This window comes from Brassica oleracea, chromosome C1 (genome assembly GCF_000695525.1).
Source record: "Brassica oleracea var. oleracea cultivar TO1000 chromosome C1, BOL, whole genome shotgun sequence".
NCBI classification, from domain to species: domain Eukaryota; kingdom Viridiplantae; phylum Streptophyta; class Magnoliopsida; order Brassicales; family Brassicaceae; genus Brassica; species Brassica oleracea.
Window position 1 is genome coordinate 34,409,258 of NC_027748.1, and position 21,015 is coordinate 34,430,272.

At 35.7% G+C, this 21,015-nt stretch overlaps 4 protein-coding genes across 4 annotated transcripts; 3 read left to right on the forward strand and 1 right to left on the reverse strand.

The window, feature by feature from the left end:
* Nucleotides 1–390: 390 nt before the first annotated feature.
* Nucleotides 391–1,478, forward strand: LOC106324994 (zinc finger protein AZF2-like). The gene has a single exon (XM_013763008.1). The coding sequence runs from the start codon at nt 516–518 to the stop codon at nt 1,299–1,301; it is 786 nt and encodes a 261-aa protein (XP_013618462.1). The 5' UTR covers nt 391–515; the 3' UTR covers nt 1,302–1,478.
* Nucleotides 1,479–3,517: 2,039 nt separating this feature from the next.
* LOC106319565 (protein SNOWY COTYLEDON 3) lies at nt 3,518–6,963 on the reverse strand. The gene is made up of 6 exons (XM_013757970.1): nt 5,342–6,963; nt 4,974–5,093; nt 4,758–4,874; nt 4,548–4,637; nt 3,991–4,098; nt 3,518–3,896 (listed from the first exon to the last, which is right to left on the reverse strand). Exons 1-6 carry the CDS (start codon nt 6,683–6,685, stop codon nt 3,831–3,833), a joined length of 1,845 nt encoding a protein of 614 aa, XP_013613424.1. The 5' UTR covers nt 6,686–6,963; the 3' UTR covers nt 3,518–3,830.
* Nucleotides 6,964–11,591: 4,628 nt separating this feature from the next.
* LOC106316700 (probable polyamine transporter At3g19553) lies at nt 11,592–14,117 on the forward strand. The gene is made up of 3 exons (XM_013754586.1): nt 11,592–11,872; nt 11,980–12,994; nt 13,427–14,117. Exons 2-3 carry the CDS (start codon nt 12,018–12,020, stop codon nt 13,884–13,886), a joined length of 1,437 nt encoding a protein of 478 aa, XP_013610040.1. The 5' UTR covers nt 11,592–11,872; nt 11,980–12,017; the 3' UTR covers nt 13,887–14,117.
* Nucleotides 14,118–18,526: 4,409 nt separating this feature from the next.
* On the forward strand, nt 18,527–19,521 carry LOC106299271. The gene is made up of 2 exons (XM_013735389.1): nt 18,527–18,773; nt 19,101–19,521. Exons 1-2 carry the CDS (start codon nt 18,730–18,732, stop codon nt 19,387–19,389), a joined length of 333 nt encoding a protein of 110 aa, XP_013590843.1. The 5' UTR covers nt 18,527–18,729; the 3' UTR covers nt 19,390–19,521.
* Nucleotides 19,522–21,015: the final 1,494 nt, after the last annotated feature.

The following is a 21,015-nucleotide window of genomic DNA, read 5'->3' on the forward strand; positions in this document are numbered from 1 at the left end:
TTGTGCAGTATAATTACATATAATTTTATTTATATATGTATTAAGTAATAATAAAATTTCTAACTAACTAATATAAAAATCAAAAATAAAATTTTGGTGTAAAATTTAGTATTGTGGTTAGAGATGAAATTTTTTTTACACTAAAATGGTGTAGTTTTTACATCAAAATAGTGTTATGGGTTGGAGATGCCTTAAAAGCATCTTTTTATTTGTATTTCCAGTCTGACACATATTCATACAACAGCTAACATGTTATGCAATAAAAATAAAATCATTGTTGAGATTATGATCTGATTTCTAATTAAAAATAGTTATCTTCCATATTTATTACTATAGTGTTAGGCCTCATAAGTACTAAAACAGAGTATAAATACGAGACCGACTTAATACTCATCCGCCACGTGTTTTTGCGTATAAAAAAAACACGAGTCCAAACATTTCTTCACTTCACTCCATTTTCTCATCTAACATCGACGAAGAAGAGAGACACACAACACACAAAGATTCGTCTGCTTATGGCTCTCGAAGCGATGAATTCTCCTTCGTTCACAGTCCGTAAAGATAGAATCGAAGCAACAGAAGATGATCTGATGAACGACGCCGTTTTCATGGAGCCTTGGCTGAAACGCAAACGCTCGAAACGCCAGCGTTCTCGCAGCCCTTCTCCGTCCACCTCTTCCTCGCCGCCTCGATCTCGTCGCCCTAAATCCGAGAGTCAGGATCTCACGGAGGAAGAGTATCTCGCTCTGTGTCTCCTCAAGCTCGCTAAAGACAAACACTCACCGCGGCCGCAGCCGCAAGACTCGACGAAGCTCTCGTACAAGTGTAGCGTTTGCGGAAAAGCGTTTCCTTCGTATCAGGCGTTAGGCGGACACAAAGCGAGCCACCGAATCAAGCCTCTAACCGCCGATAATTCAACATCTCCGATCATCGCCGGAGAGAAGCATCACAGTTCCGCCACCGTCCCACCTTCCGGGAAGATTCACGAGTGCTCTATCTGCCGTAAAGTGTTTCCGACGGGTCAAGCACTCGGCGGTCACAAACGCTGCCACTACGAAGGAAACCTCGGAGGAGGAAGCAAAACGATTAGCCAGAGTGGAAGCGTGTCGAGCACGGTTTCGGAAGATCGAAGCAACCACGTGTTGATCGATCTAAACCTCCCGGCTTTACCGGAGCTCAGCCTTCATCACAACCCAGTCGTCGACGAGGAGATACTGAGTCCGTTGACCGGGAAGAAACCGCTTTTGTTGACGGATCGTGACCAAGTCATCAAGAAAGAAGATTTATCTCTAAGAATATAATAATAATTCTATTATTATACATAAAACTTAGTTATAAAGCATTTAGTTTCATTTTCATTCGTTGCAATTATTTTTATTTTAACTATGGGATTGGGTAGGGATTCATTTCATGTCAGGGGTTTATACAGAATATGATTGTTTGGTTTTGAATAAATCATAGTTTCATTTTGATTGTTATTTAGCTTACTGATCTCTCGAGTTCAGTTTGTATAATATAAGACACGTGGCATTCTGTGTGTGAACACAGAGCAGAAATAGTTGAGGGAACGCGAATCCGAATCCTTCCATGTGGATTCGTTTCCTTGATTAGCATTTAGCACATGTATTATCATTTCGGTACATGAACTGTTATATTTATTCTTTGCCATACCTTCCGATATGGTTATTGGCCACTAAAATCTATAGAGTGCATTATAGCCTATAGTTTTTTCTTTCTTTATATTAATCGTAATTAATTGCACATGCATGGATCGTTATTTAATTTTGTTGATTATATCGAATCATAAATACAGATGTGACCACGAATCTGTGCATTGGTTCTATACTTCTTAGGTATGTGATTAAGATTCTTGGCCACTAAACTTTAATTCGAGCCTAACTTCTTTCTTTGTACCATTCAATTTATTATAACGGTGTTTTAGGAAATTAATTGAATTTGTTCCATGCCGACCATCTGATAAATTGATTGTTTGATAGTTGTTTCGTTTTGCTTTGACACTACTGAAAGTCTGAAACTGTATCCGCTCGTGTACGGTTTCACCTAATCACACACTAAAGAGAAACCCAACACGTTATTGTTAAGTGTAAAGTGTCATTTACTAATACGCGTCGCAAAATCAATAGAACCACCACATATGTCTTTCCTGATTAATATGTTCTGCAACGTATTTTATTAATTTTCACTAATGAAGTGGCAGCCATTTTGGTTTGGCGGTGCTGTTATATCTTACACCAAAACACCACAAAACTATTTTTTATTTAATTTTCTAAATAAAGAGAAGCCTCAAATTCGGTACAAGATATTATTATGTGAATGAAAAGTACAAAAAGGTGTGAAAAGTTTGTAGTTAAAAGACTTAATAGATAAGAATATTGAAAATTCTAAATCAATTGTGCACATTCCATTCGTGTTCGTCTTGCATAATAACTATGATGTTCTTGACGTGTTGCTAATTATAATCTTATCCATACAAATTCTTATAAAGCTTTTTTTTTTTTTTGGTTCTTACTATAAAAATTTAGAAAAAGGATCACTTGGTCACCACTCACCAAGTCTTGGTGTCTTTGTTGATTGTACTGAACAAATAAGAATAATGACGTCATTTGTCTAGTTCGTTAAGCACACAACAAATTATGGTGGGCGTTCGGATACCCGTTCGGATTCGGATCGGGTATTTCGGATTTTTGGGTATTTTGGTATACGGGTATAGAACCCGTTCTGGTATCTCTATATTTCGAGTCGGGTTCGGGTATTTTTAGTTCGTGTTCGGTTATTTCGAATCGGGTTTGGATATTGAGATTTTGAAAGAAAAAAAATTAAATTTTTCATTTTTAGGTTTATTCTATTTAAAAATATAGATTTCACTTAGCTGATTTTTTATTTTTTTAATAGATTGAATGATTGATAGATTTGGAGATAATATTTTAAAAATAAATAAACTTTAATTTGGCTATTATTTTGAAATTTTGAATCTAACTTTTGTTAATACATGAAACAAAAAAATTTGACATGCATTTTAGTTGAGTTACAAATTATTTTTTCCTTTATATTATATGATCTTAAAGTTTGTGTAGCATCAATACAAATATTTTAAATAAAATAAGAGATGTAAACAAAAAATATAAGGGTAAGTATATATATGTTCGGTTATCTTCGGATATCCATTCGGGTTCGGATATTATCCGTTCGGGTTCGAATATCCAATCTTCCTAAATCAATACCCGTTCAAGTATTTTGCTATTTCAGTTCGGGTTTTTCGGATCGGGTTCGGATACGGGTAAAATGCCCACCCCTACAACAAATAGTGAAACACGTAGCCCAAATGCATTTGATGCGCGACACTTGAGGAAAAACAAGAAGATATGTATTTATAAAAACGACAAGGAGTCTACACACATAACAAAAGAACGACACATAGTAAACGAAACAGCTGTAAGAAAATCAACACCTAAATAAGTAAATGCCTAAATGGGAAGATCTGGAAAGACGATCCAAAAGGAGAAGCAATCAATCGTTAGAGAACCTTTCTTTTATATACACTTTTTCCTTCATTAGAGAACAAAGAGAACGATTCATCGTATACAATTAAGGCTAAACTTCATAGGTAAAAAAAAGCACCGCATTCTATTCTATTAACTTTCTCTGATGTAATCTCCAAAACAAGAAACTTACGTAAGGAAACAGATATCCTCCGAGAATCTCACCTTTGATCCGGTTGAAAATGACTAAAGGCCGTGGGAATGTAAGCATGGTTAGAAATCATGTTGTGGAGTGATGTGAGAGAGTAGTCATAAACCCATCATCAGTTTCTACAGTTGTGAAGTCAGTTTCCGGCTTAGTTGCATTATGTGCGTCTTCAAGCTACAGTCTTTAACCTAGCAAGAGGGCATTGATTTGCTTATAAAAGCTTGATCAGGAAGGAAACAATGCAAAAAAGGGAAGAGAAAAGCAGAGAGAGCATTCTTTAACCTGCATAGCTGCTACTATTGATAAGAATCCTTGACATTGTTCGAGCAAGACCGTTTCTTGTGCAGTGATATTCACCATCTCCGCCATTACTGAATTCATTTCATCCACCTATCAATGACATCAAACAACAACAAAGCACCTATTAAACCACTCAAGACAAGTGCATTGACAAACAACCAGGTTCTAGTTTCTGACCAGAGTTAAAACTGCCTCCGCGCCAGTAACTAATATTCGAAACAATTGAGCATTTTTAGAAAGAAATGCTTTAGAGGACTTTCAAGAATAACTAGTTCTAGACATATGCATATAAGAATGGACAAAAGCAAGTTTTCCACCTGCTATCTTATAATAATCATTACATTATTTGTATGAGTCTGTATTCTGATGAAAACGACTCATATGCAGTACTTGCACATGAAAGTATGTCGCAGCTAGTATACTGCATTCTAATTTTCTATTCTTCCAAGCAATAGAGACAATGCATAGAAGAGCGATAAGAGGATAAGCTTTCATAAGTCACATAACTCACGTTATAATCTCTGAGACGAGAAATTTACCTTCGATGTCAGCGAGAATATGGAAGACGCCATAGCATGCATCACATCAACAGCTGAACTAACAGCATGCTTAAGATCTAGAATATCAACCTAACAACATAAAAATCATTAAAAAAAAAAACATTCAGAAACCGGAATCTAGTGTTCATTACCTAAGGATACAAAATAAGCCAACACAAACATATTAGAGTAAGGTAAAATAGCACTCACCACAGCTTTTCCAATAATTGGAAGACGAAGCGTGCTGGCTTTCAAGGCTTCAGTTGCTCCTAACAAAGAATTCGAATGATCTCTGTCTAGAAGAGACCATTCTTCTAGGTAACCCATCTACAATTTCCAAAATACAATGGGTTTTGTTAGCGTCAACAGAGCAATTACAAAGGCAATAACAGGATAAACGAAATTGCTAGAAGTTCATATTCTCACCTGCTCCTTCAAGATGGAAGCTAGTTTCAGTTTATGCTTCAGCAAGAGCAACCTGATCCGTTTCAGAGTGACAGAATGGCGCAATTCCGAGATTGATACCCATGCATTCCACAGGTTTTTCTGTCAAAAAAGAAAGTCTGATTTCACTAGAGTGTGTCTAGTTTCTTGGACCAAGTTAATGACTCAAACTATCTATAAGAACCCTATACTACCGTAGCTAGGCTTCATAACCTATTCTACTGTTCGCTAGATTACAAATCATGCACTCTCCAAGTCTGCTGCAGTGGCTAAAAGCACTTGCGATCCAAGCAGGTACAACCATACGTCCACAATTATTAACATAGCATTGACGGTATAAGAAAGGATACCTCTGCAGTCAGTCTCTGCACCATGAAAGTGGAGTCAGCCCTGGCATTGGCAAACCTCCACTGCAGATGACGGTTATACAGAAGCCTCAACAAGTGGGCATCCATAACCCGATCCTCCCCAATTTTCCCCCTCCTAATATCAGCAGTGAAACAAAGAATCGAAGGCAAGTTGCGGTTATAAGCGTTCATTTGCTCAGAAACTCCATTTCTCACTCGACAAGGACTAGAAAGTGCTCTAGCTTGAGATGAAGTAGCTGTCGCCCAAACCTTACTAGGTGAAGCAGGTCGAGTAGCACCACCTCTTATCGGAGAAGCCATACCACGAGGAGATGACACCAACGGAGTATCACTAGAGAACCGTTTAGACTGACTCAACTTTGATGACATACTACTTATCCTCGAACTCGGGCTAGAGCACCGAGGTGAGCCGCCAGGATCTTGCAACCTCCTTAATCGGGTGTTAGTCTCTTGCCAGAACTTAGCAGAAGCCATAACGTTACGTTGCAAGCTCCTCCTTTCACCACGTTCCTGCGCACCATTGGTGCTACCAGATGAAACACTATCAGAATCAGAAGCAGTAAAGTCACTAGTGCTTGTGACTCTTGTCTTTCTCTCATCTCTCAATTCCAAAACTCCATCACCTTCTCCCAAATCTAAACCTAATCTCCCATCAACAGAAACCCTAGAGCTCCGCTGCAACATTGATCCAAGCTTCTTCTTCCCTATATCATCACACTCACAATCCACATTTTTAGAAACTGAACTTCCTCTCATGGAAGCGCCTGGCCAGAGCTGCTGCTGGTGGTGGTCAACCGGCTTTGAGTTCTCCCTCTGATCTCGAACCTGCGGCGACCTCCGCCGCTCGGGGGTAGGTTTACGGTGGGAAACCGGCGTGGTGGTAGCAGTAGTCTCCTTCTTCTTGCTAATCGGGAGCGAAAACGCCTCGCCTTGGAAGGAAACAGATAAGCTCCTGGTGGAAGTGATGAGCATCTTCGCTGCCGCCGACATTGCAGTGCGAGTGCTAGCGACAGGAGCTGGCGATGGCCGGCGGCGGTCTACCGATTGAGACCGTTTGGTTAGCGAGGAAGGCGTGTTGATCCGATTAGAAGCGGAAGGAGTGGCGCGAGAGAGCAAAGGGGAAGGATATCGCTTACTTGTCTTGAGTAATGCAGACGACGAAGATGTGATAGAAGAGGTGGAGTGAGAATGAGAATGGGAAGGAGAAGGGGATAAGTATCGCGAGGGTACATTTTTGAGTCTAGGTCTTCGTTCATTGTTGCTGGGGTGCGGATCTGGAGGTGGTTTCCTGGTGGAGGTTGCTGCTTGAGGAATCGCAGGGACCATTATCTCTCCTCTTCTTCCTCGTCGTCTGGTTCGGCGGCTTCGTGATCCTCACAGTGCATTACAGAGATTTGTCACACTTAGCCGCGGGAAATGAAATCTTCAGAGATTTGGGGTGCAAAACTAAAAGATCCCTCGATGTGGATCTTGAATATGATTTTGCTATTTAACTTGCCTTCGCAGCCAAGAGAGAAGAGAGGAGAGGAGAGGAGAGGAGATGTGAGAGTGGTCGTGGATTTGGGGATTTTCCCACTTTTTAGTATACTGTCTGTTGGGTAGCTCATCTTCTTTTTTTTTTGAGTCTCCTTTTTCATTTTTTTTCTGTTCAAATCCATTTTCAGATTTATACTCTATTTAATTGCCTAAAAAAGCTATACGTAAATGGCTAATTCTTTCGTTTTCTGCCCAATCCTTTACATATTTATTCACAAAAATCCTAAATTAACTACATTAGTGATGTGCCCTAAGCCCCTAACTATTGTAAACATAATGCAGATCATATGAAGGAAGTAGATGATTTTATTATTTAATCATTCACTGTGTTTGTTTGTTTACAGGAGAAGATTTTCACGATATGTGATAGTTACCACAGCTGAGATTCATGGGGAAACTTTCCTTCACTCGTATATATGTATAGGGGCTCAATTCGGGCACCCCGGCCCAAATCTAATAAGCCCTTAAATGATTGAGTCCGGTCTGGCACGGCCCGAAAATATATATGTATAGGGGCTCAATTCGGGTTTTTTTTTTGCTTTTCGAAAAATAATTTGTCATTGTCATTTCCATCGTTTTAATACATGTGAATTTTCATTGAAAAATAGTTTCATTTCTTTTTTTTAAAAAAAAATATAAAGTGAATTTAAACTTCTCTTCTTTGTCAAAAATGTTTTATTTTTTTCGTATGTTTTATTTTTCTTGTCTATCATTTTATAGTGCGCTTTAAAAACATATTATAAACAAACCAAACTTAATAAGATTTATATATTCAAATATAAATTAAAACTGAATATATAAGAGAACAAAATTTATGATAAACATGGTCGAACGTTTCATACTTTGCATTTTGAAATAAAAAAACATGTTGTATATAAAAGAAGAAGGTATATTTACAAAATTTAAAATGTCACTTATAATGATCAAACAATAAAGTACATTAACAATTTTATAGTTACTTTATTAGAGTTTGGATAAAAATATTAAAATAATATGTCAATACTAATAATGGTTTTGATTGTAAAAACAATAATATTTAAAATAAAATATAAAATTTTGGGTTTTTGGGCCGGTCCTAGTCCAAACGGGCTTAGACCCAAAATACCCAAAGCCCAAATGAGGTTAACCCGAAAGGCTTAATTTTTTTGGAGCTTAAAAATCTAAGTCCAAACCCGATAATTCTAAGGGGACGGGTCGGATTGCGGGTTATTGCCTTAATTGACATGTCATAAATGTAATCCTCCTTTTCTATTGATGTGTTCGTGGAAATACATAGATGAACTCCGCAGTTCCAAACTATAAAACCTTTCATGATGTTTTATTATTATTCTTCTTTTCTTTCATTTGGTAAGGAAGAGAATTATATGGATAGTGCTTCTTCTGTGAACATCTCCTATATATTAATCCTAGAGCATTGCAACATGTTTTTGTAGCCACGTGTCATCATGAAGATAATTCTTAGAATTTTTAGAAAAATAAGTTGGTCCATATAAACATATACTATATTTTGTATTAAACTAACTATCAAATTAATTAGTAGTGTACAAAAGAATATTTTTTTTTCTTAAATAAAAATTACGGAATTATCTAATATGATTAGTATATATATGACAATTAATGATTTTGAATAATACATATTTGATAACAATTTTTGTATCATCTTTTTTTTTTCATATATTATTAAAAAAATTAATCAATTAAATTAAGCATATAATAAAAAAATAGATTTTTTTTTATATGTTATATTTTAATTTTTTTAAATGACTATAAATTACTAAAAATGGTAAAAGTCTCACATTGAAAATTTTATAATCAATGGTTTAACTTTTTTTGTTCAAGCAAGATACAAATGATCATATATCGTAGGGGTGGGCGTTCAGATAACCGTTCGGCTTCGTATCAGGTATTTAGGATTTCGGGTATTTCAGTATAAATGTATAGAAACCATTCGGGTATTTCTATACTTCGGGTCGGGTTCAAATATTTTGGGTCGGGTTTAGATATTTAAATTTTGAAGAAAAAATAAATAAATTATTCATTCTTTAAGTTTTTGTATTTAAAATATACTTTTAACTTAACTTGTTTTCTAATTTTTAAAAGATTAAACTATTAATAGGATAAAACTTTAAAAATAGAAAAAACACTAATTTAGTTGTTGTTTTGAAATTTTAGATTGTAGCTTTTGTTAATGTAAGAAACAAGAGCTAGATATGTATTTTAAGTGAGTAGCAAATGATTTTATCCATAATTATATGTATATTATCTAATTTTGAGCAATGGGCATCGTTAATATAAATATTTTGAATAAAATGAGAGAAGTAAACTAGAAATATAAGGTTAAGTATACTTATGTTTGGTTATCTTCGGATATCCATTCAGGTTTGGATATTACATGTTTAGGTTTGGATATCCAATCTCTCCGATTTCAATAACCGTTCGGGTATTTTGCTATTTCGGTTCGAATTTTTGGATAGGATTTAGATACGGGTATCAGATAAAATTTCCAGCTCTAATAAATCGTATGAATATGAACTCTCATTAATAGATATTCATATTTTATATATATATATATATATATATATATTTATATCATTTGAAATAAGTTATATACTATATAAAAAATATGTTAATTTCAAAATTTGCAGTGAAAAATCATTGAGATCTTAATATTTTACTTTTGAAATTTTTATTGAAAAATCTCACATTTAAAGTTTTGTGATTAACGGTTTAAATTTTTGTTACAGAAAATATAAACATGTTTAAAAATCATACGAGTATGAAATGTCAATAATAAATATTTATATTAAAATATACTCCTTCCGTTCCTTAAAGTTACATGTTCTAGAAAGAAAATTTGTTTCAAAAAGATCCATTTTTTTTACATTTTTAATGCAGATTTTATTAACTAATTGCAAACTTCAAAAAATTTAATTGCACTAGTTGAATTTTTATTGGTTTAAAATTATGGAAAAAGATAAACACAAAAAATATGTAAATTTAATGTGTTTTATTGAAACGTGTGAAAAATCTAGAATATGTAACTTTAAAGAACGGAGGGAGTACTATGTATCTATGTCAATATCACTAAATTTTAATTTATACAATATAAAGTAAAATAAAATAATTTTTTGATTTATTTACCAAAAACGTGATCGTAAATTAACAAAATGTATTAGTTTTAATTTATGTGTTTAATCTAATGTATATACTTTTATGCATATAAATTATTTTTTAAATAGGTGGTTTCTAATATCTTATTTGATATTGACAATTCCAAAAACACATTTCTTCAAATCGAAGTGATTTTTAATATTGGAAGCACTATATATATTATTTAATTCAGATTAAATAATGTAGTCTTGATTTTTATTCATAAAAAGCTTTTAATGAAATATCATGGCAAGATTCCAATCACCTCATTTTGAGTTTGTTCGAATAATGAGAGATTTGATCATTCGTCTAATATTTGTTTCTCCCTAATACCCTATCTAGCTATTATAATTGTAAGAATGATATATTTGAACTATTTATTATAAGTTTTCTGGTTTATAATTTAATAAATCAAACAGTTCTTAGTTTATACATAGTATATATATACTAGAATTGTAAAGTTTATATATAATTTGTATACTCTTAATAACTAAACTTCAAAAAGGCAGGCTAATAAAATAAATAATTTTTTTTTTGTTCTGGAATTAGATGATTTTTAGACCGAACTGACGAACATATACTAAATAGACATTGATATTTCGAGTCCTAACAGCTTGATATATTAGATTTGAACACTAACCTGTTAATAGAGTTTGCCGGTGATTTTTTTCAAAATTTTGATTCTTAGAAATGTATCTCGAGTTGAACTAATTTTTATCGATGTCTATCTTTTTAAATTGACACCTATGTAATTCACCGAATTCATAGAAGAAGTTAAAAAAGAACTAAATTCATATCAATTAAACGGAGACAAGAACAAAAGCATAATTTTATAAAGGTGAAAAATAAAATCTCTTATGGAGAGTCAATAGTAAACAAATCGAGAGCAGAAAACATAATCCACTTTCATCATTATACAATCGATGAACTTATTTGATTTTGGTGATTTGTGTCAGACGCAAAACTTAATTTTTTTTTTGTGCATATGAAATCTTAAAAATGATTATAATGAGTTGCAATACGATGATACATTTAAGAACTAACATTTGTATTCGTCGTTTTACAATCGATAAAGATTATGGTGTTGTAAAATGTTAAAACCAATTAAAGAACAAAAATTATTATAAAAATTCACTCCGTCCGGGTTATCATGTATGAAATGAAAAAGAATAATTGTAGATTGTGTGTTAATCATAAGGCACATATCAAAAGTGTTGGGACTGTTGGGTAATGGGCCATTTACTAATGACATGCTTATTACTCATCCATCATGCAGGAGGTCCAAAAATTGATTTAATGTGTGTTTTTTCATTAGTGATGTGAAAAAAAAAGGGTTGTGGTCCTTGTGGAGGAGCCTACGAATTTAAAAAGAGTTACAAACTTACAAAGCACCCAGCTTAGAAACTTTGCTTATATGTTATTGAATCTATTAGTTGATATTGGGCTGGTAAGGCCCAATCCAAAAACCAAGTTATAAGTTGATTTGACTTTTGTTTTATATTAATAAATGTAGAAATGAAGAAGAGAAGAAAAAGTTCCTGTCCGAAGCAAAAGTTTGACAAAGTCCAGGATAGATGGGGTAAGTGTAGTGGGAGCCATGTGGCGTCTTTAATTACAGATAAACTAATGAACACACCAAAAAAGATTCATCAAGATCTTTTCAAATCGTCAGACGTCACATCCCATCTTAAAATCTGATAACCGAAAACTTGTTCAAGCTTCGTCTTCCCCCAATCACTTTTCTTCTTCCTCAGTTTCTGGGTTTCATCAGAGAAAGAGAGAACGAGTCAGAGACCCAGAAACCCATCATCTTAATTTGACTTTCTGGTTCGTAAATAATCTGACTTTTAGATTTTCTCTGGTAAAGGCTTCATTTTTATAGAAGAAACTCTCCAAAGTTTCAATATATATATTTTTTTTATTGTTATCCACAGGACTCTCTCTCTCTCTCTCTCTCTCTCTCTCTTGTTTGATGGGTGAAGAGATAATCCAAAACGATGAAAACAGCGCAAAGACAAAACCAAGTCCAAAACTAACACTCTTGCCTCTTGTATTCCTCATCTTCTATGAAGTCTCTGGCGGCCCTTTTGGTGTGGAAGACTCTGTCAAATCAGGTGGTGGTCCTCTCTTAGCCCTTCTAGGCTTCCTTATCTTCCCTCTGATCTGGAGCATACCCGAAGCTCTAGTCACAGCCGAGCTCGCCACAAGCTTCCCGGAGAACGGAGGCTACGTGGTCTGGATCTCTTCAGCGTTTGGCCCCTTCTGGGGGTTCCAGGAAGGGTTCTGGAAGTGGTTCAGTGGCGTTATGGACAATGCTCTCTACCCTGTGCTGTTCCTTGATTACTTGAAACATTCTTTCCCTGTTTTGGACCAAGCAGCTGCTCGTGTTCCTGCTCTGTTAGTCCTCACGTTCTCGCTGACCTACTTGAACTACAGAGGGTTGCATATCATTGGCTTCTCAGCTGTTCTGCTAGCTGTCTTCTCCCTCTGCCCTTTCGTTGTGATGGCTTTGCTAGCGGTTCCTAGGATCAGTCCTAAGCGTTGGTTGTTTGTGGATTTCAAGAAAGTTAACTGGAGAGGCTACTTCAACACCATGTTTTGGAATCTGAACTATTGGGACAAGGCTAGTACTCTTGCTGGGGAAGTTGAGTCCCCCGGGAAGACGTTTCCGAAGGCTTTGTTTGGAGCTGTTTTGCTGGTTATGGGATCTTATTTGATTCCCTTGATGGCGGGGACTGGAGCTTTAAGCGAGTCTTCTTCAGGTGAGTGGAGTGATGGGTATTTTTCTGAGGTTGGGATGCTTATTGGTGGCGTTTGGCTCAAGGGTTGGATACAAGCTGCTTCTGCTATGTCGAATCTTGGACTGTTTGAAGCTGAGATGAGTAGTGATGCTTTTCAGCTTCTTGGTATGAGTGAGATGGGGATGCTCCCTGCGTTTTTCGCCCAGAGGTCAGTTACTTAGTCCCAGAACCTGATCTGAGCACAACTCACTTGAAACACTTGTTTTTGACCTCTAATTCTTTTTTTGGAGATGATATAAATAGACCCCAAATTATGATTTTTTTTTTTAATTCAAGTTCATGGTAAATGTTTATGGCCCTTAAATTCTCCAAACTTAGTCGGCAGGAGTGTGGTTTGGTTATGGTCAATGTTCAAAAGAAATTGTTAGGCGGTCATTAGGTGCTTTATTTATTGATTAGTCGGCCCCCTAAACTGATCTTTTTTTAGTGTGTAGCCCTAAAAAAAAATTGTTTTAAGAAAAATCGGTTTTTTAAGGTTTGATTTACAGCATAGGTGTCCGCCTAGACCGATTTTTAGAACACTGGTACTTATGATGCCCTTGTACAACTGGGTTTTAATGTTCTTTGTGTGTTGCTGCAGGTCAAAGTATGGGACACCGACGATTAGTATTCTGTGCTCAGCGACAGGAGTCATATTCTTGTCATGGATGAGCTTTCAAGAGATCATTGAATTTCTGAATTTTTTATACGCGTTAGGAATGCTTCTTGAATTCGCAGCCTTCGTGAAGCTAAGGATCAAGAAGCCGGATCTTAACCGACCTTACAGAGTTCCCTTAAACACCTTTGGAACTTTGATGCTATGTCTGCCTCCTTCTTTGCTTCTCCTCCTTGTGATGGTTTTGGCCACCGTGAAGACGTTTTTTGTCAGCGGTGTGATTATTGTTGTTGGGTTCTGCTTGCACCCGTTCTTAAAAATCGTGAAGGAGAAACGATGGGCGAGATTCATACCAGAGGAAACAAGACCAGTTTTAGAAGTTCCATCCGAGTCTCAGTTGGATGAAGAACATGGAGATGAGTCTTCTGCTAGCCTTCTCCCATGAACTTTACACACACAAAGACAGATCAACGGAAACTCGGTGATTCTTGGACATGTCTAAAAAAGAGACATGGACTTGTGTAGTTTATTTCTGTCTTGTTCAGCATATGGTTTAGAGTACACAAACGAAAAAAGTGTAGCAACAGACCAACAGTAAGGTGTCTCAGTCGATTTGTCTATGATTACAGTATGATTATGTATATATAAATGTATACATCATAATCATTATCTGCTATGTATATGATGCAGTGAATGTGTGTATTCAAAAGATGAAGCTGAAATAAATTGTTATTTTTTGTAAAGGGGCATTACTTTCTTTCCTTTTGGGCTCGTGTTTGGGCCTTCATGATCGGGCTACTTTAATCTTAGACCATGCTCGTTAGCATGTTGCATGACATTTTGGGCTCGTTGTGTGTTAGCAAAACGAACAAAAACTGATTGCAAAGACGTATAAATGAGTATGGATATAATCCTTTTCTATAGGTTTTAGTTCCCTCTTTAAATCAAAACCAAAACCTGGATATAATAAGTCCCCTTTGTTTTATGTACACCATGGAAGTCTCCGTTGTGAGGCTAATACTAAGCGGATCATGTTCATCAGCTTGACTTGACTCTAGCTGTAACTGTCAGTACAATATGTAGTTAAGTTTAGTCCTTGTGTTCTCTGTTGGCCACCATATCTTAGTCAAAGGAAATGCTTCCTGAATTGTATATTGTAGATTTATGAAGTTCTGGACTCTAATAGTGAGATTATAATATATCTAATTATTCATTATTTCACACTTTTATTCATTCATTTATTTATTTTACTCTATTCTATATTTAATTAAACACTAGATCTCGATCCGTGCAAAATACATTCATTTAAATGTAACATGACTTTTTAGAAATATGTCCATTAGATTTATATTTTAAAAAAATCACACAAGAATCAAAATTGTGATTTCTGTTTTAATATATAAGATACATATATATTTTATCTTTTATATTAAAGCTAGATTTGCACTTGAGAGGTTCTAAACTAAAGCACAATGTTAATTTTATGTCACATCGAAAGGAAAAAAAAGAAGGGAAACGAAAAAAGTTTTTTTATTTTATTTTTAGATTCCCACCTGAGGCTGAGAGGTTCTTTACACCAATTAGAATGAGGCATCTTAATAATGCATCTTTCTACAGTTTTAGATTTTTTGTAAAGAACATTATCGTTTAGATTTTTCTTACAAAAATACGCGAAGCAAAATTCAACTTAAGCACCAATTTGAATTACATCGTATATTTTCATAGACCTCTCAAAATTGTTCGAGCCAGGATCGTATCTGGGTCGATAATCTTTTGGTTTCGAACAATTGCAGTCATCATCAGAGTCATCGGTTTTCCTCTCTCCTCCCATACGCTCTCTCCTCTCTCTTCGGTTTATAAAGTCGTTCACGTCCGCTCCGGTGTCCGACGACGCGTGCGCGCGCGTTCCGGCGCCGGAGGCTCACTTTTAACGTTTTGCTTGCGTCTCCTTCGCTGTTGCCTTTTTCTCTCCAAGTCTTCGTCGATATACTCGGGTATCTGGGTTTTGGATCTCGCTCCGGGAATTTCTCCGCTCGAGAGGAGCAACGGTTCTGGTGGCGACTCGGTTTCTACTGGATTCGTGGTGAGACGCTGGATCGGTGGCTCGAGGTAATGGTCGGCTTTTGGGTGCAGGAGTATACCAGTTTTCCACTAGGGTCTCTCTGGTTTTCGTTTCCCGGGTGGTGGTTGATTCGCTTGTTCTCTCGTCGATTTGGTCGGAAGGTTTCTCTGGTTTCGATTAGGGGATAGGTGACTCATGTGGGTGGAGTCTCGGCTCCTGGCGGTGTCGTTGCGAGTCAGACTCCTCTTCGTCGGGCGTCTGGTGAGCTCCGTTGGATTCTTCTACCACGGTGGCGAGTCTTGAGTCAAGTATGCAGGCGGTAAATGATACTTGGCTCAGCTCTGACTCGTGTAAGTTTCGGTGTGCAGCGGTGAAAGGTGTCGTCTATGGCTCCTCGATAGCTGCTCACGGTGCTTCCTCATTTCGAATCTCCACTGTTCGGCCCTTGTCTTTGCTCTCTGTGTGAAGGTCTCGGCTTTCTCTATGGAGTATCGCCTTGTGGTTTATGTTTTATTTGTCTCTGTTTGGCACTGGAGATGGACTCTTACAGCTAAGAGTGTTGCTCTTCGGTTCTCGAAGACTTCAAGTGTGGGGTGATTCTCGGTTGCAGTCGTTGATCGCTCAGTGGCTCGCTTGGTTCTGCTCACATCCCAGCTCTGCAGAGGATCAATTGTTCTTGTGCAGTGGTGCAGCATTTCCTCTCTTTGCAGATTACAAGGCTTCTGGTCGAGGGTTTGGTGGCACTTACAATAGGTCTTCTGCTTGGATCGCATTACTTCCGAAGTCGATCTTATAAAGTGATTCCAGTGATCTGGTGGTGACTATCCAGAGGGCGCGGATTAGCTTTCGGATGCGGGATGAGGTTCGTAGTTTCTGGATTATGTACTAATACCACCGGTGGTGGTTGGTGACACAAATCTCAGTTGACTCGTGGATTTGCAAAGCTGCGTGTAGACGGTATCAATCAATTGGAGCAGCGTTTTCGGGGAGCCCAAAATTACCTAGCGTGGTCTCATGTTATATCAAAGATACTCTTTCCATTTGGCAATGCTCTTCTCATGGTCCTGCTCTTGCCTCTTATCTAGCCTATTAGCTAGTGTTATTTGTTTCATGTCTTCTAGGTCATTGGGTTGCTTTCCCTTTCTGCGTTGTTTAGTTTAGTTTTCCATTTTTCTGCTACTAGTTCATCATTGTAACCTCTGTCAAAAAGCAAAACTTTGGTATAAAATTTAACATTTAAACCAAAAAAAAAAAAAAAAAAAAAATTGGAGTCATCAATAGGGATTGTGTAGACAAGTGTGTAATTGGTTTGTAGTTATATAACTTTTTGTTCCGTGTTTTCTAAGCATATCAGCATATATTTTATTTCAACTGATGACCAAAAACAGAATTAGCTCACGGTAACGTATTAAGATATATAGATGAACAGATATATCATGTTCCTAGAAAATAAACGATCTAGATGGTTCTGGTTCTTTGCATTTTCTATATTTACCAAATAAATTTCTCAACGCATATTTTGAAAATTTGTGGAAAATTACAAAGCTATAACAACCAATTAGGTCGAATAACTAAGATCAATGTTTAGTTTTCTTCAGTAGACAAAAGGAACCATCTGTTTAAATGGACTTGTCTGTCTATATAGTCTTATTTTTCTTATTCAAATATCTTCCACTGTATTTCGCATTTTTTTCATACGTAGCTACACAATGTACATCACGGAATATATGCTAAGTTTCCTATTGAAAAGCTCGCGACCTAAATAAGTAGTTTACATTTTAGTTACTTATGTTCATGCATATGTTAAAGTTAGTTTCATTTGAAAAGTCTTGACGGCGAAAGTTTTAATTTTAAGTAAAGAGAGAAAAACAAAACTACTTATGAGAAAGCATGCATTACACTACAGAAAAGACAAGCGTATACAAATTAAACTCTAAAACATTGTCTACCGATTAGCATGCATAATGCCTTTTAATTACAAAGTAGCATGACATTAATCCATGCATTCGACACTACAAGTGTGCAACTTGATTGTTTTTCGTGTGACCTCACCAGTAACAGATCTAAAAACTTTTAGCAGCATAAAATATCATAAATTTTAAACAAATTTTAAAAAATTATGGAGTTTGAGCTAATTATTTTTTTAAAAAATCAAAGTTTGGATCTAATAGCTTACAGAAAATTAATTTAACTGTTGCATGAATCTCACTATATACTTGATTAAATATCAAATTTTCCTAACATTAAGTTATCTCTCAGCTAATTTTTAGTTATATTAGTAATTTTCCCTTATAAAATCATTACATCTACAAGTATATATACACGCGTGGACGTGATGTCGAAATATATACTTCTTGCAATTATCACCATCCGATGTCATAATCGGATTAAATTCGGAACTTCTTACAACCAATGGCTCTCATAAATCGATATTAATTTATTTTAGTAAACAACAAACCTTTTGTACTTTGATATTCTTCAACACATTTTACGTCAAATTCTCTAGCTTTTTTCTTCATCTTCATATTTCATTAACCCTCAAAATAGTCTATGACGAACAGATCAAACTATTCGCAAAAAGTTAATATATATTTTTCTTAACAATACGATCATATTTTAAACATATCGAACGTGATACACGATTCAAACGGTTAACATATTATTTTACATACACCCACAATCTGCAACTAAATAATACCTTTTGCATATTCTGGAATCTGACCCGAATCTCCTAATTCATTGTACCACTCGGTCGATGGGAGTCTATCCGCACGTCAAATTCTTTTAAACTAACAAGTCACAAACTGAGATAGTATTATCCTCACGTTAAATTCTCATATAGTAACAACTAACAAACTGATAAATTATTAAAGAAAACATATATTATCCCCACGTTAAATTCTTTAACGACTAACAAACTGAGAAATTATTAAAAAACATATATTGTCCTCTTCTTTTCCCTCCCCACTCTCCAGATTCTCTACCACTAAGTACAGTTTCTCGCGTGTGGGTATATATAGAGAAGAGCCAAAGAAATTTAAGAACACAAGCTCAAGTTATATAGATTGATAAAAATATATACTCTTACTAATATCAACTTATATCTTAGTACGCTATTTCAAAGTTAAAAAAAAGTACGCTATTTCATATAACATAATAAAGTTATAAAAAGACCAATTTGTGTCTTTCTTCTGAGTTCGTGGGCGTACTTACATACACAGTACTGATGGGAAGACGTGGGATCGCCAAAGTACCGATGCTGCTGTTAAGGTCAACGCCACAACTATTTTTCTCATCATTCTTCTTTAATTTCACTAATCAAATGATATTATCAACAACAACAAAACAAACTTTTTAGAAAAAAACTTGTGAAAGTAAAAAAAAACAAAACAAAAATTCGTCAAAACCTTATTAAAAAGAAATTCATACAAGAAATTTTTATCAAACATTATATCTTAACGTCTTTGTATAAACAAGCTAGGGTGGTGTTGAAAGATAATCTAGAAGTAATGTGCAAGTCGAATATAAAAAACTTGGTCGTCTTATGTGAATTAGGAAAAAATAGTAAATAATATTCTTATGATAATGATGATATAGGAGTTGGAAGCAAGTTCAAGGACGAGCACGGATAAGCAGCAAAGCTGCAAAACTGAATCCTATGGTTGTCCACTACTCTGAAGATATTTCTGATCATAGGGTAGAGATTAATTGTGGCGGCGAAGAGGAGTGGGTTCCACACCCACGTACCGGAATATTCTTTCCGCCGGGACAAGAGTCGGTGATGGATGGTGTCCCTGAGGGTGCTGCTTCTTTTGACATGATGTTTTGGCTTAGGGACGTCGATGGTGTGGACAAACCTGATCACGACCATCATTTTCCTAACTGAAACAAAAAAGTGATAATATGTAACTATAGCAAAATAATCCCGTGTGTACGCACGTTTGATTATGATAATTTCGTATAATGTATGATGGTTTAATAGCAATGCTTTCTTAATTAATATCATTCGTTGTGATTATCATTTTGTGTGTGCTAGTTAGTTTATGCATCAACTATATATGCAGAGCTTTCTCTGATATTTTTTTTGCCGTATAATATCACATGACGTTAAGAAATTCTTTACACAAGTTATAACAATGTGTCTTAATAATGCTTCTTATTTCTTCTTTAGACTTTGATTTAAAACTACCAAAAACCTTTTGTCGTTATGTTTTTCTTATAAAAATACGTGAAGCAATAATCAATTTACATACCAGTGTGAATTCATTACTTCGTATTTTATTGGGTGTGCTAACTTTATAGATAAACATCTCCTAGTGGTTGGAGCTTCGAGCGGATGGGTCGATGATACTTAGTTTCGAACAATTAGAGATAGTTTTTTTTCCATTAAGTTCTTTTTAAGATTCACATACATCTAAATAAAGATGCACCTGATGTAACAGTCTTCTGTTTGAATATAATTTGACATTCATACAAAAAAAAAAAAAGATAAACAATCCGAGTAATATCGAAAGAGATCATGCAAACGTTATTGAAGTTAAACTTGATTTTGGGTTATGCTTAATTAAGCTTAAATTCTAGAATCTTTCTAGAATTATCATCACCTCCTCAAATAGAAAAATATCTAGATATTGTAGTAGAAAAATCTAGAGAATAAAGAAAAATCTAGGAAGTAAGGAGGTTGTAATAGAACCATCTAGATATTTGTAATAGAGTTTAGGAGGCTATAAATACCTCTTCATCCTCTCATTTGTAACAACACAAGAAGTTGAACAAGTGTAATAATAAGAAAGTTTTTCTTAAAGAAAAAGTGTTCTACTCAAAGTTCTCTAAATCTTTTGAGAGTTCTTCCATATTATTCTTCATACTTGGAAGTTTTCTTGTTTCTTTCGGGTTCTCGGGTATTACGGTCTTGGGCTAGTGCTAAGCACTATCAAGGGTGGTTTCTTTACATGGTATCAGAGCCAAGCTAATCTTGTGCTCATCAAGATCGGTTTTTAAAGAGAGCTCGGGTCTATTCTAAGTATGGAATCAACGGGTCGTGTTGTTGGATTGGGAATGGAAATCCTAAACCAATCTAACTACCGGTTATGGAAGTCATGCATGGAGTCATACCTGGTGAGTGAGGACTTATGGGATGTCGTCGGTGGTAACAACACAACACCACCAAGGGGAAATGCTGCAACCCCGGAAGCGACAAAGGAGTGGACACGGAAGAATGCCAAGGCGGAGTTTGCTTTGAAGAGGTCCATATCTTCAAGCATATTTGAGCATGTCTCAAGGTGTACTTCCGCTAGTTCCATTTGGCAAGCTTTAGATCAATTGTTCAACAAGAAGAATGAGGCTAAACTACAATTATTAGAGAATGAGCTTGCGAATGCGAAGCAGGGGGAGTCTTCAATCTCGGAGTTTTTTTATCAAGGTAAAGAACCTATGCTCTGAGATTAATACTCTAAATCCGGAGGAGTCAATTTCTGAAGCACGGTTGAAGCGGTCTATCATTCGAGGTCTA